The sequence below is a fragment of the Haliaeetus leucocephalus genome, unplaced genomic scaffold (assembly GCF_000737465.1).
Source record: "Haliaeetus leucocephalus isolate CR32 unplaced genomic scaffold, Haliaeetus_leucocephalus-4.0 Scaffold317, whole genome shotgun sequence".
NCBI classification, from domain to species: Eukaryota; Metazoa; Chordata; class Aves; order Accipitriformes; family Accipitridae; genus Haliaeetus; species Haliaeetus leucocephalus.
The window spans coordinates 7,942,216-7,961,642 of NW_010972753.1; the positions used below are offsets into that span (position 1 = coordinate 7,942,216).

The window sequence follows — 19,427 nt, forward strand, 5'->3', positions numbered from 1 at the left end:
GATAGCAATCTAGCCAGAAGTAGTAGTCTGTTCTTTGTTTCCCAATTTTCAGCAATAGTAAGCTCATCACTGGCAATCCTGACTTGTATTTCTGCCTTGCATTGACTTGTTGTGCGCTTTCAGTTTGTGTTTGGCCTTTCTGTCCCATTTTCTTACCTGATGGAAGTGACACTGATAGTTGGATCTGTATTGCAGAAACAGTAAGATTTATATTACTATTTTCTTAGAGAAAAAAAAAGATGAAAATACTTATATGCCAGTTGTATTTTATGATTTTTTAAATTAATTTGAAAATTTTAAAGATTAATTGAAACAGGTTATAAAATATCAGAAGAAATTCCCATGCTCATGTAAGACTAATATGAGGAAAAATCTCCTTTGAACTTAAATTGTGACATTTGTATCTTTTACTAATAAATAGTCAGATAACTGGGGGAATGAAGTATTTCAAAACTCATATTCTGAAGTAGTTGGTGAAAAGCAACACAAGAATTTCATTTGATGCCATTGGCAACAGTATTTGCTGCTTCAGTGGTTGTTAGGAAGGGAAACAGAAGGATATCTTGTCTTATACCCATAATTGTCTCAGACTATGAACACTACTCCTTCAGTTCTCTGTGCTATTTATTTTTGTCAAAACCTTTCCAAACTATTGAAAGCTAGGGAAGCAAGGGCTGCTTTAAAAAAAAAAAATTAAAAAAATCTTAAAAGCTGTTTTAGTTCTTCCAGCATGCATAATATAGAATAAATCTGCATTATCTTATAGCATATGTGCACCTATGTATGCACACATATGTATTTGTACTTACGTATGATGATGCAGATGCATTTTTTTGTGTATAAATGGGTTTATGTTTGTATATTGTATATAATGTGTGTATGCTTCAAAGTACAATGTGCAACTGTTCACATAGCTTAATTTCTTTAAGGAAAAGTGTCTTGGAGGTCATGCCTTGTTTTGATGTGAAACTCTATGTTTACTTATGAGACTGTGAGGGCTGGATGTTCCAACCAGTTAACTAGAAGTTTTAGATATTTTCCAAGTAGCTTCCTGGTGACTCTTTCCAAACACTTTCAAGTTCAGAGCTCCAGGATGGACTAGGGTGTCTCTTTTGGTTTAGTTTGGAAGTTGTTTTCTGTTTAGAAATGTCCTCCCTCCAACAACAACAAAGAAAAGTGACATTTGTCTTACTTCTGGGTGGCTACATGTTAATAAGTCACTCTAAGTTCTTGCTGCATTTACTGGAAGGTAATGAGCATTTCTAGAACACGTCATCCTAAATTAAATGTCTGCAGTAAGTGGATGAATCACTCCTTGAAAGTTCCTATTTCTCTGAATTGAATGTGAAGTGAGTGTAATGGACGATTTGCTAAAATGCAGGTGTATACTTGTTTTGAGGTGAGTCTTAACTTTAGTGCTGTCCTCTGAAGCCCTTCCACTTGTTAATTTTTACTTTTCCCTTAAAGTAATTGCAGGGAAATGAGTAGAATCATTCCTCCTCCCACCCCCCACCCCCATGCTTATTACTGTTAGGATGGAAGTATTACAAGGTGAATATAGTCATTTAAATGTATTGCAGTAGGAAGATAATTGCAGAGCCCTCGTGGGAGCATAATAATCAATGATTAGCGAGTAAATAAACAACAACATAGAAAACATGACATATAAGTAGCCCCCGAGATAACCTGATAGTCTGCAAGCCATTCTTTGGTGGCTTTAGTAGATTAAGCCTTTCTCAATCAGACTGTGACGGTACTGTCAAAATCACCTACACTTGTTTGTTTTGACTTGCAGGTAGTTTGAAATCAATACACCCAGCTATTTTGTGGCTCCAAACTACAATTATGCCGGGAAGTTGATTCTGCAGCTGCTTGTGACTGCAGCCTGAAGGCTGGCAGCGTGCCGGTGAGCGTCGGCCAGGGCACGAGGGCATTCAGTAACCAGGAAAATGACTGGTTTTCTTGAGGAAGGAACAAAGAAGAAACCTTTATTTCTTGCGTAGTTGGAAGGCAAAGCAATACAGTCTTGACACCTGGTTAATTTAAAGAAGCATTTTTTCAAAATACCTCTTGATGGTGTGGATCTTGTAACTCTGGCACAAACGTGCCTTTGGACTTGTGCAAATAAATTGTTGGAAGAGTTGATTGGGCAAAGCAGTCATTGAAAGAGTGGCTGTTGAAGAATCATGACGAAGCACTTGGAGATCATCAATTTGTCATTTTTGCTGGAACATGAAAAAGAAACGATATTGGGAGTACTGAAGAGAGATGAGTATCTGAAAAAAGTTGAAGATAAAAGGATAAGGTAACCCTTTTTATTATTGTTCTATACTACAGACCATATTTTTAAGATATTTTTGTGGTACCCAGTGAAGATTTTCTAGATGCCTCAGGAGAAGGTTGAGTGTTGGGAGGTGGCACAGTTAATTATAAGTCAAAGTGTGTTAAAAAGAAAATTGCTTGCTAGTGTGGCCCTCTGTAAACAAAAGATTGTGTCCATTGCTTCAAGACAAAAGAGTAAGAAAGGTAACAAGTGCAAAAATACACAGCAGTGGTTTTTAAATTTCAGATTCTGTAGATTTTGCCCAGTTTGGCTGAATTTCCTGCTGTGAATGGAAGGCTTTAGTAAGGCTTTTGAACTTTCTTCCTCTGAGAGGAGCTGTATGCTTTGTGCCTTCAGAGCTGACTGTGGGAGGGGAAGTTTGGAAAGTGGCCCAGGGAGAGAAAGTAGGTGTGTGCCACTGTACGGGAGTCTCTACAACATAGGGCAAATGCGAGATCATGACCTTTTTCTTTCTGTTGCAATATTTACAGAATAGGGAGCAGGAGGGACCCCTCATTTTCCAAATTTACTAATAAATAAGTAAGCCTGAAAATCTCAGGTATGGATCTCAAAAGTTGCTGATGGGAGACATAGACACTCAGGGTAGTAATAGAGTCCATGTGTTCTTTTCTGAGGAAAAAAGGTAAAAATCAAAGTTCGGAGAACAATATGTAGAGGCAGGCTGAGAATCACTTATTTTAGATGACTCAAACTGAGTTAGTTCCGCTAAGTATCAGTTCTGCAAAGGTTCCTAGGCTTTTCCAGTATGTTGTTGCTCCTTCCTCTCGCTTCTTTCTGCTGCCCTTTCAAACTTTTTTACAGTGCTGGTTCTGAGAAACGGGCTTAGCGTGGATGTATGCAGCAGTTGGTGTTGGCGAGGCTGCTGAGTGTAATGGGTGACAAAGGGAAGATTTCCAGCCTTTGCTGGTTTCTGTCCATGTATTCCAAGTCCAGGCTGCATTGTTCCTCCCTTTGATTTGCTAAAAAGCATTTTAGACCTTGTGCATTGCAGAGATGTATGCTCAGCACCTGCTGAGGCTTCTTTTGTATAGAACTATTATTTGGAAATCCATGCAGAATGAGCTGCCGGTTTTGGAAATCTTTTTACCTTGAGAGAACCGAGTCTAAGTGCAATGCCTCTGTTGGTGTGCAGCCCGTTTAACTGGAGAAATGTAGCAGCTCACCTAAATGGAGTGGGCTAAAACTGGTTGATTCTTCAGCTGCAAGACTGGAAGGAAAGGTGTTTCTTTATGGTGGTGTGGGCAAATTAATATTTTCATCTCCTTCATGATTTGTCAGATGAAAAAGAAAACAGAACACAAGAAAACAGATGGAGCACTGTTTGTTCCAGGCATTGTGCTCTATTTTGTAATAGGATAGGCATTTCAAAGTAAGTATTTCAGTTTTCTAAGGTGGCAGCCTTGGAAACGTGTGACCTGCCAGTAGTCCTCGATCAAAGGTGTCGGTATGAAGTGCAGCAGTGTATCAGATCACTACCTTCCCAAACTCCCAGAAAGCTTTCTTTTCTACTGCTTTTATTTCCCAGTCTCAAGTGGAAAGTTGAAACTCCTGAGGTTTTGTGGTTTTTTTTCCTTTGGTTTGTTTTTTGGGGGGTTGGTTTTTTTTTTTTTAAAATACAATTTCATAAACCTCCTAATTTTCTGCTTTTTTTGGCACTAATAGAAGTCACTCTGCCAAACCTACTGAGTTTGAGAACCCAAGGCACCTCTGGAGACTGCGGTTCAGTAAAGCGGCAGGTGGTATTGGCTTACCTGTGTTTTGGTACAAATGGAAAGAGCACCCTAAGAAAAAGCTGAAAATGAAGTTAATCTGAAATAAAATGCTAATTAGGATAACTAATGGTGGAACATGATGCTTATGCATAGTTCTAGCACCTGTATATGAACCAATTGATTTCAGATCAGAGCATATTTGGAGAATTGTCACTAGACCATACTGTGCCTGAGGATGGTGGAAAGTAGTCTATAAAAGACTTCCAAGGTATACAACCTATGAAGAACTGAGTGGGTAACTGCTTCCTAGGAGACTTCATAATTTTTCTTTCCGAAAAGCTTGGCAAGGATATCTTTAATTATGGCTTATAAGTATACTTCAGAGGAACATTTGTTGTCTTTGGAATTCCATTTGGTGCAATCTGTCATGTATTTTATTGAAGCACTTTGCAGAAGAACAAGTTCCTTTGTATTTATTTTCAAGGCATTTTTCATTCTGGTGAGATGCTTGCTTGTACATTGTACCAAAGAATTTTTATTAGTCTGTTCCACTCTTTCTAAATCTATCTTGATAATTGTTTTTTTCTGTCCCTATTAGTCTTCAAAAAACATTGTGACTTGAAAGGGTCTTTCTATTCAACATGAAAGCAATAGTAAGTGTAAGAGGATGTCTTAATAACGAAATTGTCAAGGAGTTATTTTCCACTATCACTGTTCACACTGGTGTTCTGGAGTGCAGGTGACTGTTCTGGTATTTTCATTTGATGTACAAGTATTTCACCTACATGTGAGAGAAACACAGAAGGCAGGAAATACTCTTTCTGTGGTCTAGTTTTGATAATACAAATAAGCAACCTGCTTAATAAATATTAGGGCATTTATGTTCTTAACGTTAAGTGTGCATCTTGTGTGACTGGAAATTTTCTTAGAATATTGATTTAAAGCTGTTAGATCACCTGTGCAAATAACCTATAGTGTTCTAAACACTGCTCTATGATGCTTTTGATGTCAGCCGAATGATCATCATGATTATTTTCAAATGCTAAGATTATTTGGGTGAAATCATTAAATTACATAGAGCTAAAATACCTAAAAATAGTGAACTTGACCACACTGAGGGTGAAAAAGTAGGGTTTTTTTAACATGTGAGTTGCTGGGAGAAACTTGCATCCAGATAATGTCAGTCAAGACATTCTGAACTGAATGTTTTGGACTGAAACATGTATCCTTTTCCTTATTTCTCCATCCTTTTACAATTTTTAAATAGTTTTGTTCTTTTAAGACCCTTTTTATGAAAACCCATGTCATATTTGATGTGTAGTGTCACAAGTCATGAAATCAATACTAAATCGAAAGAATGTATTTGCCAAAAGGAAGGGTGTAGCATGTACCAGGTGTGTTTCATTTAACTGTTGTTGGTTTGTTTCTGTTCCAACAGCAGCCCCACTGCATCCTCCCCAGATGTGGTGTTACGCAGGGAACTGGGTCTGATGGTCGTAGCGTTTTGCATTTGGAGCTAGCTCTTCATCTCAATATTCTTCTGCTACCGCAGAGCAAACACACATGACACACTTACCGCTAATGTACCTTTCTTTCTTATCTTGACTATTTTCTTAGGCAGCATTTAAAATACAATGGTTCTTTTCATTCTTTATGAAGCAAAGCTGTGAATACCATGCTTTTAGAAGAGGAGATGCCAGTGTAATAATTGCTGAAGTGAGAAAACAAGGAACATGCCAATTTCTTCCAAGGATAAGGCTTTATTGGGTTAGTACTTGAATTATTCCCTCAGCATTTAGGTTGCCAGAAGTTGTGTAAGAATTGCACCAGTCCCAGATCTGTATTGACAAGGCAAGTTGGCATTCCTGTCTTTTCAGTTAATTAAAATGGCATCTCCTTATCAGTCCGAAGAGATCCACAGAAGCAAATCAGGTATTAACTTCACTACAATATAGGAGAGACTGTTAGCATGGATACCACCATGTGGTAACTACAGGCAAGTACTTCAGAAAAAAAATTTTGAGTAACGGGAATTGACTTATCTGCTGAGTATACATTTGGACTTATTTATAAGCACAAAAGCATTGCAAGATAGTATGTAGTATGGTATATGGTCTGTGTTTTTGCAAAACTGCAGATACATATTTGAAGGAAGGAGTCCTTATGTTAAAGCATATTGCTCATCCATACGTGTATGGGAAGTTAGGGGGTTGCTTGTCTGACAGCTATCTCATTGTCAAGTGAATTTAACACGTTGTTATTCTTTGAACCGGAGACTTTTCCATCAAAAGTAGTTACTATTGCCAGTACTCTAAGGGTAAAGATACCTGTTTTGATCTCCAGTGTTTGAGAATGAACATCCTCCATTGGTGAAAGAATTTCTGATGGTCATTAATTCTCATACTCTGGGTACAGTTTATTTTATCAAAGACTAGTAAGAAACCAACAAGCAATTTGCCCTTTTTTTTTTTTTTTTTTAGATCTTATTAACAGTTTTTAGTTGAGAGGATGAGGGAGTTACTCAGAAGAAGGTTCATCTGTGGAAGTTTGGCATTATTATAGTATCCAATATAATTTCAGTTCCCATGCCTTCTTTCCTTCTGTTCACTGGGCTCTATTCTGCCATTCATTATGCCAGTTCTCTTTTCCTTTACAAATGTATTCTTTGCCTTTCCCTCTTTCCTTTCATTGTCACAAATATACCTCCATACTTGGATATTTTTAAGACAGTTTTTATCATACAGATCTGTTACATAAGCAAAATGTGGAAATCTGTGCTTATAAAATATGAACCTAAAAAATACTTCAGGTACTCAAATGGCTAGATTTTACAATACAAGGAGATCTCAATGGAAATTGGTAATAGCCCATCCTTTTGTGAATTGTCAACAATATTTACTGTTACTTTCCACATACTGTGTCAGACAGTGGAGAGAATCTGGTTGAATTTGGAGGAGATACTGGGAATCAGTCTGGGGAGAAAATTTCCTTTCTCTCTCAGCCTCCAGAAGTATGTTGATACCAGTTCCTGCACAGAAAAATTCTCTAGTATCAGTATCTAAGTTAACAGCTGTAGAGCTTCAGAAGGAGGATGTGTCAACTCATCTGTGCAGGAAACAGAACTTTGTTAAGAACAGGTGCAAGACTGGAGCAATTTCATATATTTAAACTTTTTTCCTGCTGAAGTCTTTAATTATAGTTGGTTGAGGACAGGTTTGTGTTTGTTTTTTTTTTTTTAAAAACTGCAATTTTTTTATGACTCTCTGAACTCTGGAAACTTAGAATGGCAAAATAAAATTAGGAATACGTGGATTCTGATGCTCTACATCTTAAGATGAAAAAGCTGTTTGAAATGGGGAGAAGAAAGATGCAGAAGAACTTTGAAAATCAAACTGAGGAATCATGTATGCCATTGCATTCAACCATGGTTTTTCAAAAAAGGGAGAGGAGACGAGGTAGAAAAGATTTTCAAAACAAAAAGTTTTCCAAAATTGTACTGAAATGAAGGAAAAAAAAAAAAATCAGCTTGGTATTTAAAAAAAAAAAGTTACCTGGCTCAAAGCAAGTGGATCGTGCTTACAGAATTAGAGGAAATTATGGCATTCATTTAAGTGAATGGCTTGAGCAGTAAGTGTCTTGCCTCTTGCAGCACTATAGCTATTCTACTTTTCTGCATTTGGGGAATAAATGTTCTCTAGGGTAAAACATACTATTAAGAAGAAATGGATCTGTTAAGGCTTCTTATTGCTTCTTCCCCTTTACAGGGTTGTAAGGGTTTGGGAGTATTCCATCTCTGGAGGCTGCATTTATGAGGGAATGAGCGCCGTTGACTGCCTCGTGAGTTTTAGCATCAGTAGGGAGGAGTCAGACTCTTTTGGGGCCTCTTTTGTGCCTCTTGCAGGTGGTGGGCAAATGTGCCAAGAGCTACAACTGCTTGCTGCTCCTTGCTTTGGGTTTTGTAGAATTGCGGTCCTTCCTGCCTGCATTTTTTTCCTCATCTTTTCAAGGCATCAAGTTTTCACGTTTTCTTGTTAGATGGACTTAATGTAAGATCTGAGTCGTTTCTCAAATTCGGTGTTGGCTAAGTTTTGTTTGTTTGTTTCCTGCTTTGATATTTTATATGGGTCTTTTAGGCCCTATTTGGGAAGGTTTAGATTAGGTCATTCAGTGTTACCTGGAATACTAGTTACAACAGAACTCCTCTCCAATGTACTTCACATATTTTCTGAGACAGTAGAGGGATCTTAATATAAATTCACAGTTAGAGGAATGGCTAAATGTTCTGCTATCCTTGGCAGTAACAAATTTCTTTTTAGTACCTATCCTCTGTCAAACAGCTGTTGTAATAGATGGTTTAGAAACTTCAGTGTATGATAGGATTCTTTTTCTTCAGCAGCTTAGTAAATTGGGTTCTGTTGAGTTTTTCTCTTGCATATTACTAGGAGAGGATTGATAAAGATTAATTCTTGTTTAATATTTGAGATTAAAATATCTAACTTCATGGTTAATTAGATTCCTTGAAAATTAAGGAGAGCTCAAATGTTGGGATGGCAAAAGGAAATAGGGTGTTTATAATACAGCTGGTTCCCATCTTGGGGGATAAAGAGTAGCGGTAAGTCAGTTCAGCTACATGCTGCACTTGTTATCCCTTTTCAATATTGTGTAACACCTGGATGCAGTCTGTAGGACACACTGATAATTACAAAAAAAAAAGGCATCATACTGCCTGTGGAGTTCCTGAAATGCAATGGGTCATTGTGTTGATTTTAAGTAAAAATGAGCCACTGGAAATAAATCTGGTACGAAAAATGAGCCTTTGGTAGTGCTTAGTATTTTAACCCTTCTGAGATTTGAGGATTAAGAATATTCATCTTCTGAGTTACCCCCTCCTTTCTTGTGTTTCAGGGAATCTAGAAGGACCTATAGCATTCAGTTTCTTATCTTGAACTCTTCTGCTTACAATTGCTCCCTTCTGACTGGATAACCAATACTCTGCGTTTGTAGGACTCTGGTCCAGCTAGCTGAAGACAATTTCTGTGCCCCAGCTGAAATAAGAATGTCTCAGTGATATTGCCTCCTATCATAGTGTCAGAAGCCCTCAGACTTTGTTGTGTTTTTCTTAGACCACAGCATCTGAGTTCTCTTAGGGTTCATTGTGAATGAGTGGAGGGAAGAGGAAAGCCTGTCCCTTGTGGTTGCAAAGAGAAGCTTAGACATACCAAGGAACCGAATACGATTTTTAAATTTTTGAGTATCATTTTAGTGTTGAATCAATCATATGACTCTGAGGGGGGAGGATTTTGAAAGGATTCAAAAATTCCAAGATTTTCAAATGCCTAAGTTGCCATTATTGTGAATTGGTGACCAGAGGAAAATCTGTTAAGAGGCGGGTGAACAATGAGAGAACGTCTCGCGCGCAGAGTGTTTAAGGCTGATTTGCCCTCTTCTTCTCCATAGACTAAGTTGTCTCCCCAGTACTAGTAAACTGGTTTTGCTGCTGAAGGAGACTCAGAACAAAGCAGCAGACAGGAAAGGGGGAAAGGAGGCTGTGGTGGGTTGATCTTGGCTGGCTACCAGGCTGTGCTCTCGCTCCCTCCCCGACCAGGACCAAGTGCCAAAACCTTGGCATGTAAATCCAGTACAGATGCAGAGAGAGTTGTGTGTGAGGAAGCTCAGTAAAGCTGAATCTGTTAGTGTTTGCTTGTTGTACTTAGACGTTAACCACTGCTGTCACCTCTGTACCGGTAAGTTAGATCAACAGTTTGAGCTGACCTGTGAGAAGTGAATAGTAAGAGTGGAGTGGCCGAGATGCTGAAGAGGCCTCATGGAAGCAAGGAGGAGTCCCAGGGCTCCAGCTGGACAGTGTGTCCTTGTCTGCTGTCAGCTCACAGGGGAAGGATAGAACAGAAATTGGTGGGTGCAGCTGAAGGTGGTGATCCAGGTGCCAGGTACAAACTGGATCTGCCCTTTCTCTTCTTTTTCTTGGGTCTGCATTTTCCATGCTTGAAAGTCTCGCGACAGCGGTGTTCCCCATCGCAGCTCTGAGTGCTGTTTATTGGATGGACCCAGCGCAGAGGCAAGTGGATCATTTCAGCAAACTCCAGAAGACAAAAAGTAGATGAGAGGGACAGAAGCACCAAGTATTGGCCAGATTAAGAACTCCTGATGAAGAAGGACACTCAGCTGTGACAGGGAAGGCTTTGGGGGTGAACTTGGAAAGTGCTGCAATACCTCTCAAGGTGTGAAAGCACGATCCAATCTCAACAGATTTCCCTGAGATGAGTTGGTACCAAAAGTGCCTGTACTAAAATAAAAGGGCCCTGTAGCACAGTACTTTGTCTCTGACCAATTCACGCTGCTGAGAGGGGAGACAGTAAATGATCAAGCATTTTGTGAATGTTTTTTAATGTTTAGTGAAATGTAAGTGACCATAACCTCTGTGGCAATTAGATGTCTTCACAAGTACTGGAAGGTGTATTTGTTATTCAAGTGGATAGATGTGGTGTCTCTTTTAAAATGGTGTGATCAAGGGCGTTCTAGTAGCGGCAGGGTGAACACTGTGTTTGCCTTTAGTTTTCAGTCCAGAAGAAGCAGATAAGTTGACTTTTGCTTTGTTTGAAGGCAGGCTTGTTTAGGAAGTAGATCCAAGGAAGGGATGGCAAAAGTGGTGATCATCTTCCCTGTGCACAATGGCAGTATCGCAGTGCAGCTGGCAGTTGCTGTTAGTGCAGGTCACCCATCTGCATTTGGAACTGGCTGATTGACAGAAGAAGAAAATGGACATGGACTTGTAACTAAGTGTATCTCTGCAGGAAGTAGGTAGATGTAAGATGCAATCGATAAACTGCAAGAACAATTAGCAAAGTACCGAGAAAGCACGTGAAGCCTGGACAGGCTTTTGAAGGTTATGGCATGAGAGAAGGGCTGTTTGGATTGAATGTGGGAGAAGAAGGGTCCAAAGCAGAATGAAGAAATCACTTTTGGATAGAGGCCAGCAGAGGAAAACGCTTGACAGGATTTGTAGTCACTGCCTGGAGGGATTGGACATGCCCTTTTTCAAAAGCTGTCAGAGCTTGAGCATCTGCAGGCCAGGTGGCTGCAGAGCAGCTGTTGTTCATGGGATCCCAGTGGGAAGCAAAATGCTAGCCAACCTTTTAGCAAGGCAATGTATCCACAAATAACCTAATTCTGTCAGAGCTTAGTCCCTGGTGGCCTAAGCAATGTTCCCGGCCTCCTTCACTGGGCTGCAACCTGTAATCTTTTATTGGTTTTATCTTCCCACAGTGTTTTTCTTCCTGATAGCTTTTTACTGATCTTTAGGTGAAACCAATAGCTAGGTTTTTTAAATGCCCCTTAAAGCATCTGTGTGTATGCGGAGATTGTGATTTCAGTGAGCTGGAGTGCTTTATGGTAGAGGGACTCTGGAAGCTCTTGGCTGACAGCAGTGCATGAAGGAGAGCATAGGGAAGGGTGAGGGAATGGGGACACAGCAGCACCCAGGCATGTAAAACTGAAAGAACTTAGTAGTTGCTGGACTGGGACCCTGGGGGAGAGGTATTCTGGGGTAGAGTGGAGTGCAGGTGGAGTTTGAAAGGATGAAGGAGCTTAAGATAGGAGGGATTTGGGCTGGGGAAAGTCAGGAAAGAGCCTGGAGAGAACGGGGGACCTGTAGGTTGTTTATTGAAAAGGTTGAGATGGATGAGAGGGTAGGGGAAGCCTGGGGGTTGAGTGGATGGAGCTTCAGCTGAGAAGTGTTGAGAGGACATAACAATTTTGACCCCATACGGGACTACATTAGCAGCTGAGGCCGGGGATTATTCCCCCTATTCAGCAATTGTGAGACGACATCTAGAATACAGTTTTCAGTTTGGGGCTCCCCAGGACAGGAGGGGCATTGACATGCTGGAGCATGTTCAGTCGAGGGCCATCAAGATGATTAGAGAGGTGGAGCAGGACTTGGGAGAGGCACAAGGAACAAGTTGGAATGTGGTAGATTCTGATATTAAGGGGGCTGCTTTTTTTTTTTTTTTTTTTTTAAACAAAGAAACAAACAAACATAAGGTTTTGGATTCTGGAAGGGGTGCTCAGAGACATTGTAGACTCTTGGAGTTACTCTGTTACTCAAGATTCAGTTGGACAAAGCCTTGATCAACCTAGTCTGGCTGGTCCTGCTTTGGCTGTGAGTTTAGACTAGGTGACCTCCAATATTTCCCTCCAACCTAGATGGTTCTGTGGGTCGAGGTGGGAGGGATAAGAGCTAGATGCTGTGGCACGAGAAGGAAAGCTCTGGAGTTGAGGTCAGGCATCAAGGTACAAGGAGGTATTAGAGTTTTGGGGTATGATGGGGTCCTGCTTGAGTCCCTGGTTTGGGAAGATAGACATAGTAAACCTCCTCTGCTGTCATCCTTCCTGACTCTCTTCAAATTCCCCCCCCCCCCTTTTTTTTTTTTTTTGCAGTTGGAAATATAGTAGTTACATCTCACTTATGGTTATTTTCTTGTTAAGGACCCAACTCATGCACCATTGAAATTGCAGCCTTCAAAATTAGGTCTTAAATGCAAATAGTTTTATCCTGCAGAGTCAGTGGCAGAACTGGCAATCTGCAAGTCACATTATTTAAAGGGACATTCTCCTTTTTTTTTTTTTTTAAGTTGTGGCATCCCAGCTTAATACCACTATGTATTTAGATGGTTTGGTTTGGTTTTTTTTTTAAGACTTTGAATAGCCAGTGCAGAACTGCATATGCATTCCTAACTAACTCTACACTGGCATAGAATTAAATGCACATTAATTCCAGGAGACATTTTCTTCTTTTCCTTCTGTGGATGCACAGGATAGTCCCAGTTTTGAGCTGCTATCAACCTGGGCGCAGCATGACTTGAATTATTGAAGAGGGACAAGCAAAGATGGTTTACAAATTGTCCAGAACTGCTCAGCTGTCTGCAGTTACTTATACTCACCTACCACAAGATATTCCACTTGACTGCATGTCTGAGACGTGGAGGATAGATTTATTCTTCTTTGTCGTATGTGTGCCAAAAAATACAGCATATATAAAAAAGCATTTGTATTGAACTTACTTGTGTCTTGTAGTTTTCAGTGCTAAATCTTAATCTGTTAAAAAGTTCTCACAGATCATTAAGTTGTATCTCCAAATGAAAAGATTTTATTTTCTTGCTTTTAGGAAATTGAAAAATGAGCTTCTGGAAGTGAGAAGGAAAGGTGGCAACCGTCATTGTCAACAGGACAACGGCAGGGTCTGTGTTCGCTGTCAGAAAAGCCTGGGCTTAATCTTTGACCGAGGAGACCTGTGCCAAACCTGCAAACTTCGAGTTTGCAATAAGTGTCGTGTCGTGGGAACTGACGGGCAGTGGAAGTGCTCAGTGTGTGCCAAGATTGCGTAAGTTGTGCAGCTTTCATAAATACATTTAGAGATTACCGCTGTATAAGTAATTTTGTACTGGTGTTACTGTTTTACATCCCCTTCGCACAAAAGCATATGCATAGCAAGCACACAAGGGGAGAGGCTTATCTGGTGGTTTTATTTGCCGCACCGTTTTGCAGTATCTTTTTTTCCAATTCCAAGCCAGTTTCAACTAGCTTGCTTTCTAACGAAAGCTGCGAGCATCACAGATACTAAGCTGTTGGTGGGAAGTACTAAGAAAATGACAGAAAATCTGTTACAAACCAGTGACAGTCTATTCACATTATGAAGACATAAATGTAAGAAACAAGTAATTCAAAATTAACAAAACAGAATTAAGGATAAGTGACGTCTGTATGTTCTGACTGATGTGGTAGGTGGATTTGTAAGGAAAGAGATATAAAAATTGTGAGTCCAAGCACTTCAGTCCATGTTTCTATCCTTGCTTTTTTTGTGTGTTTACAGTAACTGAACATCTCTGCATGAAGAGAGGACTGTATTTATAATGGCTCTATTAGTGAGCATTCTAAAGTAAATTGTGCTATGGTGGGAGGTAAAACAAAAGGGGCTATCACATTTCTCACAGTTGGAATATTGAGCATGGGGAATGGAGGAGGAGGGTAGCAGATCACAGTGCTGAAAAGCAGAAAATCTGTATTCTAACACAGGATATCGAGCGAGTAAACAAAAAGATGTTATATGTTCAAAGACATTTACTTGGTGTATACTTGGAAGAATAATTCACTTAATTGGTATGGTAATATGCCATTTTGTAGCTTGACTCAGATAACCATGAAGGAAAGCAGAAATGTATCAGGCAACAAACCTCAGTTATGTATCCTGATGTAAGAACTGGATGGTATACAAAAAAGACATGATAAAATAATCATGTCAAAGGGGGAAAGAATCAGAGCAGTTTCAGAGGGTTGTTTTTTTTTTTTTTTTTACTGACCATCAAACTAATAAGATCAGGAAAATAAGGCTTTTTGTAAATTGTATCAGAGTGTGAACCTAACTTGCTAGTTACATCAGACTTTGGCTACCTAAACAGTTAGTGAAAAATTAATACAGCAGGACATGGAGTTTAGGGTTCGTGTCTTCTAACTTCAGCTTTAGAGGGTTAACATCTGTTTTTAGCTAGATGCCTTAACCTTCTCTGCAGCCAGTGGGGCACATACAGAGGAAAATGTCTTACCTCTTAAGATGAAACATGTTCAAGGACTTGATTTTGTGAAATTATTTTAAATTGGTAGGGGCCTGGCTGAGCTCCTCGCGGTTTGTTTCAGCCAGTTCCTGAGATGATCTCAGTGCCGTGCCTTTCAGAAATGATGGGGTGCAGTTGAGATGACAGAGTGGAGAATGGCAAACACAATACTACTCTTTAAAAATGAAGACAGGAAGATCAAGGGTTGTTGTCCCTGTCAAATTACCTTTAATTTGTCTAAAAATACTGAAACAAATGATTGCCGTGCTGTTTGAAAGCTGAGAGAAGATGACAGGACAATGAGTAAGAGCTGGCTCAAGAACAAATAACGTCAAAACCAATTTAATTTCCTCCTTTGATAGGGTGACAGACCTTGTGAATAGAGGAGGATCTATTGATGTCTTATAACTTAAGTGAACCTTTTGATACTTTCTCTCATACCATTCTAATAAGCTAGTCAACCAGGGGAGCTATGCCCTGGAATAAATTCTGTCGGTGTGATTGCAGATCTGCCTGGAAAATTATAAAGCTCCATTCCCAGAACAGTTATGGACATTTCACTGTCAGAAAAAACCCAAACAAAAACAAAAAAGCAGTGGTATAGAGCAGAATATTTCCCGGCATTTTAGCGTTAAGTATTTTAGTTAAGGACTTTGATGATGCAGCAGATGAGTTTGCCAGTTACACCTGCAGGTGACATCAAACTGAGAGGTGCTGCAGGCATGCTGAAGGACAGGATTAGGATTCAAAGTGATGCTTACAATTTAGAGAAGTGGCTTGAAGAAAAAGCAAGTGGTGGCTCCCTACGGACATGTGGAAGTACTACAGTTGGGCAAAAACACAGCTGCAGAAACAGAGAACGAAGACAAAAACAGCCTGTGCAGCTGTTTCTTAAGAAAGGATCTGGGTATTGTACTAAATGAAAAGCTGAACACGAATCAACAGTATTTTCCACCGCAGAAAAGTCCAGCATCACACAGGGATGTACAAACAGAATTATGGCCTGTAAAATACATGATGCAAACCTGTTTTATGTGGTGTACCTGCCTGTTTTTGTGTAGCGCACTTCATGTTGGCCAACTGGAGAAAGTTCAGCAGAAAATAATGATCACAGGCCTAGCACACAGTATGTCCAGAGTAATGGAAGGAGTCAGAAGTGTTTGGCCTAGGCAAGAGAAAACTAAAAATAACTCAGTTTCAAATCTACAAAAGGCAGCTGCATTGAGCAGGCATAGAGGCTGTTCTACATACTCGCTTTGGATAAGAAAAGTAACGTGATACTTAAATTGCAGTGAAAGGATTTAGGTTAGGTGGTATGAATATTGATATAACTTGGAGAGGTTGCAGAATCTCGATTTAAAAACAGGTTGAATAAACCTCTGTCAGGAATGATGACATCAGTAAAGACGGTCCTGTTTTGGGGCTGAAAGATGGATGAGGTAACTTCTCAAAACCTGTGCCACCTCTACTTCTTGTGATTGTCCTGCAATTCTGTATGCCATGTAGTGGTCTTAGCAATCATCTTGAAAACTAATTCTGGTTGAAGCCTGCCTTTAAATTATTACAAACAATGGTGTAATTTGCTTGCAAAGTGCTAAACTTTGCAAGTGCTAAAGTTTTGTCAGTGTTGGATATCTTTATTAAAGTGAAATCTCTCTGTCCTTTCTTTTTGGGCATATGCAGTGTTTTTGCAAGACTATAGTGACACTTAATGATCTGTAAAATGCCTTTTACACTGCTGGAGTACACAGAAAGATTATATTCTGTGTGGGCAGTGTAGAGATGAAAGTGAGATAGGTATTTCAGTTAAATAATTGTGCATAGTTCTGGTTTAAATTCCTTCAGTTCTGCTTTCCTCTCTCTCACTTAAGTGAGAAACGCAGGGAAAATCAGGATTTTTAGGCTTTTTGAGTTACATTTAAAAGAGGAGCTGATCAAGTTAATGTGAATAGGGCCTTTGGCAAGATTAAGAAGCAGAAAGCAAGGAAAATAAAATAGGAATCCAGTGTTAAGAGACATTTATGCTGTATGAGTAGAAAACAAAAGGCAGGAGGAGGGGAAAAAGCTTTTAGCTCTGCAGCATTGATCTGCATACAGTGTTTGTATCTGTCAGGTTGGATTGTTTCACCATGCTAGTGGCTTGCAAAAAGTGTTAGGAAACTTTTGCCCCATCCTTTTCTTCTAGCAAACTTGATGAATGAGACTGGGTTAATGTTGATATCTGTATAGACTCTAGCACCTGCTGTGCTTTCCATTAGAAGAGCCAGGTTATACTGTTGCTATAATGTATATGGATGTTGGCGTACATACTGTGAGACCCTTAAAAGGCAGGGAGAAGGATTTGTGGTCTTTGTGAACTCTTTCCAGTTTTGGTGCTATACTAGCTCTTGGCTGTTCTGCCAAAATTGTCTTCAAGTATGTCTGTTAAGTGCCACTTAAGGTGATGGTGATAGTAGTGACCTGTAAAAGTCCTGTTATGTAGTCATCAGTTATACCTGCAGGAATATGTTCAGAAGCAAGTTTTTCAGAACTGTTGGAAAGCCTACTGCATTACATCTGGTGTCAGTGAAGAAGGTCTGATACTGGGTGTTGAGTGTGTTCATTTAAAGAGATGTTGACAAGTGCTACAGAAATTACTGCAGAAATCCCTTGAATTACAGATAATCCAAAATGGTTGCTGAAACAAAGAACATCTTATGGCAATAAAAGAAATTGTAGATAATATCAGCCAGCTTCTGCCTGTTGCTTTGTTTAATACATTTTGACCTTTCCTTCCTTCTGAGCATCTGGAGTCCTGCCTATCCGCTCATAGCACGGGAGTTTAGGATGCCTGTAGTACAGCAAGAGGACGTTCTGTTACATAGTCTGGGATCTAATGTTATCATTGCTTTAACATTTATGGTGGGTTTATGTCCAGCCACCAAAAAAATAAAAAAAAAAGATGGCAGCAAACTGGAAAGTATGCTGACTTTGACTTGAGGATCACGTAATTTCAAGATTCTCATTTTTTAAAGATATGGTAAAACACAGTATCATTTGCTGAACAAAGTAGCATGATGGTAGCTGTAGGGGTGAGATACCGTTGTGTTTAATAATACAATCTATCTGTTCATCTGTCAACCAGAACATCTTCCTCTGGCAACAAGTGAATCCGATTTCTCCCTTCCAATGTAATCGTTAAAGCATTTCATCTGCCATTTCTCCAGAGTCAGACTTGCCTGAAAAACAGCTTATAGTGATGGAAAAGCTCACTACAACGCATTAATTACATTCTAAAACACTTTCAAAAAGATATTTAGTGAATTTGAGGAAGTACATTTAAATGTGAATAGTAAGAGATGTTCATCAGTATTTTTAAGTATAACAAACTGAGGTTTATAGATAAATTGTCTTATAATTTACAGTTACTGAAACAGGATATTCCCCTTGAATGTCCATAAAGAGAAAATTACTGTTTGTGGGAGTTACTACCAGCTAGAATTTAAAGTTGCAAGATAAAGCTTTAAAGGTCAAGAAGGGTTAGAGCTAAGCGGTCTGCCAAATTCTTAGTTCTGCCAGTTACTGAGGGCAGAGAACAAGACAGTCCTTATTTATGTGATTGTGTGCTTGAAGGTCACATTGTTGTAGTATTTAATGAGATAAAGCGAGCCTGTATGTAGCGATGCACCCGTCGAAAGAGGAAGCTTTTTGCTCCATTCCCTGCATACAAGGAACTGAGGCCATCAGGAGCTTTCAAGCATAGGTACTAAAAGTGAAACTTTCCATTAAGGTCACTTTTTTCCCTGCATCTTCTTAAAATATGATCAGTTTGTGTTTCAAATTTGGCATCTAAAATGATCAATAGGTTGAGGGAAATCAAGTTCTTTGAGCAGTCTGCTGACAAGCTGATTTTGCATCTTGATGCTGTCTGTATTTCTCATTATGAATGTGTCTAGATATCTGCAAACAATGCCTTTATTTTGATTGACTTCTTCAGCAAGATAAAATGCCTAGGTGGCCCAAGTTATTACAGCAGAACAAAGCAGTAATGGAAAATTTTTCTTCATCTTTGAAATAATTATGTTGTCTTGAAGTGTCATGAAAATTCATCAGTATCTTGGTAACATTTATTCCCATTAGGAGCACAAAAATAGAGGCATTTCAAATGTTCTAGTATGCAAATGCTTTTCAGATTTCTTACAATTTCTTTTTATTTTAGTAACTTCTAAGCAAGTTTCCCTTCTTTTAATAGGGTCAAAAATTTCTATTTAATAGCCTCACAGCACATTAAAAATTACTCTGGAATTAATTGATGTTATAGAAAATGCTCTGTGGAATTGAATACATACAAAGATGAGTGTGTATGTTTTGGTATTTTCATGTATAGGCTGCATTTTATCCAGCCTTTGGTCTTGCCATTTTTTCCCAAATTTTACTCCCAGGGAGGAAGTAAAATAACTTGAGGAACAGGAGAGGGAAAGGAAGCTAGACTAAATCTCTCTCCTCTACTATGGATGTGGGTTAGGCTGGATGATCGAATGGATAGTGAAACTGTTTTACCAATGTGGGTATTTTCCCAAAAGAAATGATTACAAGTAACAACTGGGACTTTCCATCTTAAATGGAATTTTTATAATTGGCATTTAACCATGAAGTGTCTTGCAAAAATGAGAGTGGAAAATAAGCTGACTTTTTGGCAGCGATAGGCCACAGGTTATGTTGCATTTTTAAACTGAGCAGTGCATTAATGAAGTTAAGCCGTTT

At 39.2% G+C, this 19,427-nt stretch overlaps 1 protein-coding gene across 1 annotated transcript in view; it reads left to right on the plus strand.

Moving 5' to 3' along the window:
- Positions 1 to 2,186: 2,186 nt before the first annotated feature.
- Positions 2,187 to 19,427, plus strand: part of SYTL5 (synaptotagmin-like 5) — a 56,181-nt gene continuing 38,940 nt past the window's right edge. Inside the window, exons 1-2 of the mRNA XM_010571340.1 lie at positions 2,187 to 2,305; positions 13,241 to 13,456. Of these exons, the coding sequence (XP_010569642.1) occupies positions 2,187 to 2,305; positions 13,241 to 13,456 (335 nt within the window). The remainder of the gene's footprint in view (positions 2,306 to 13,240; positions 13,457 to 19,427) is intronic.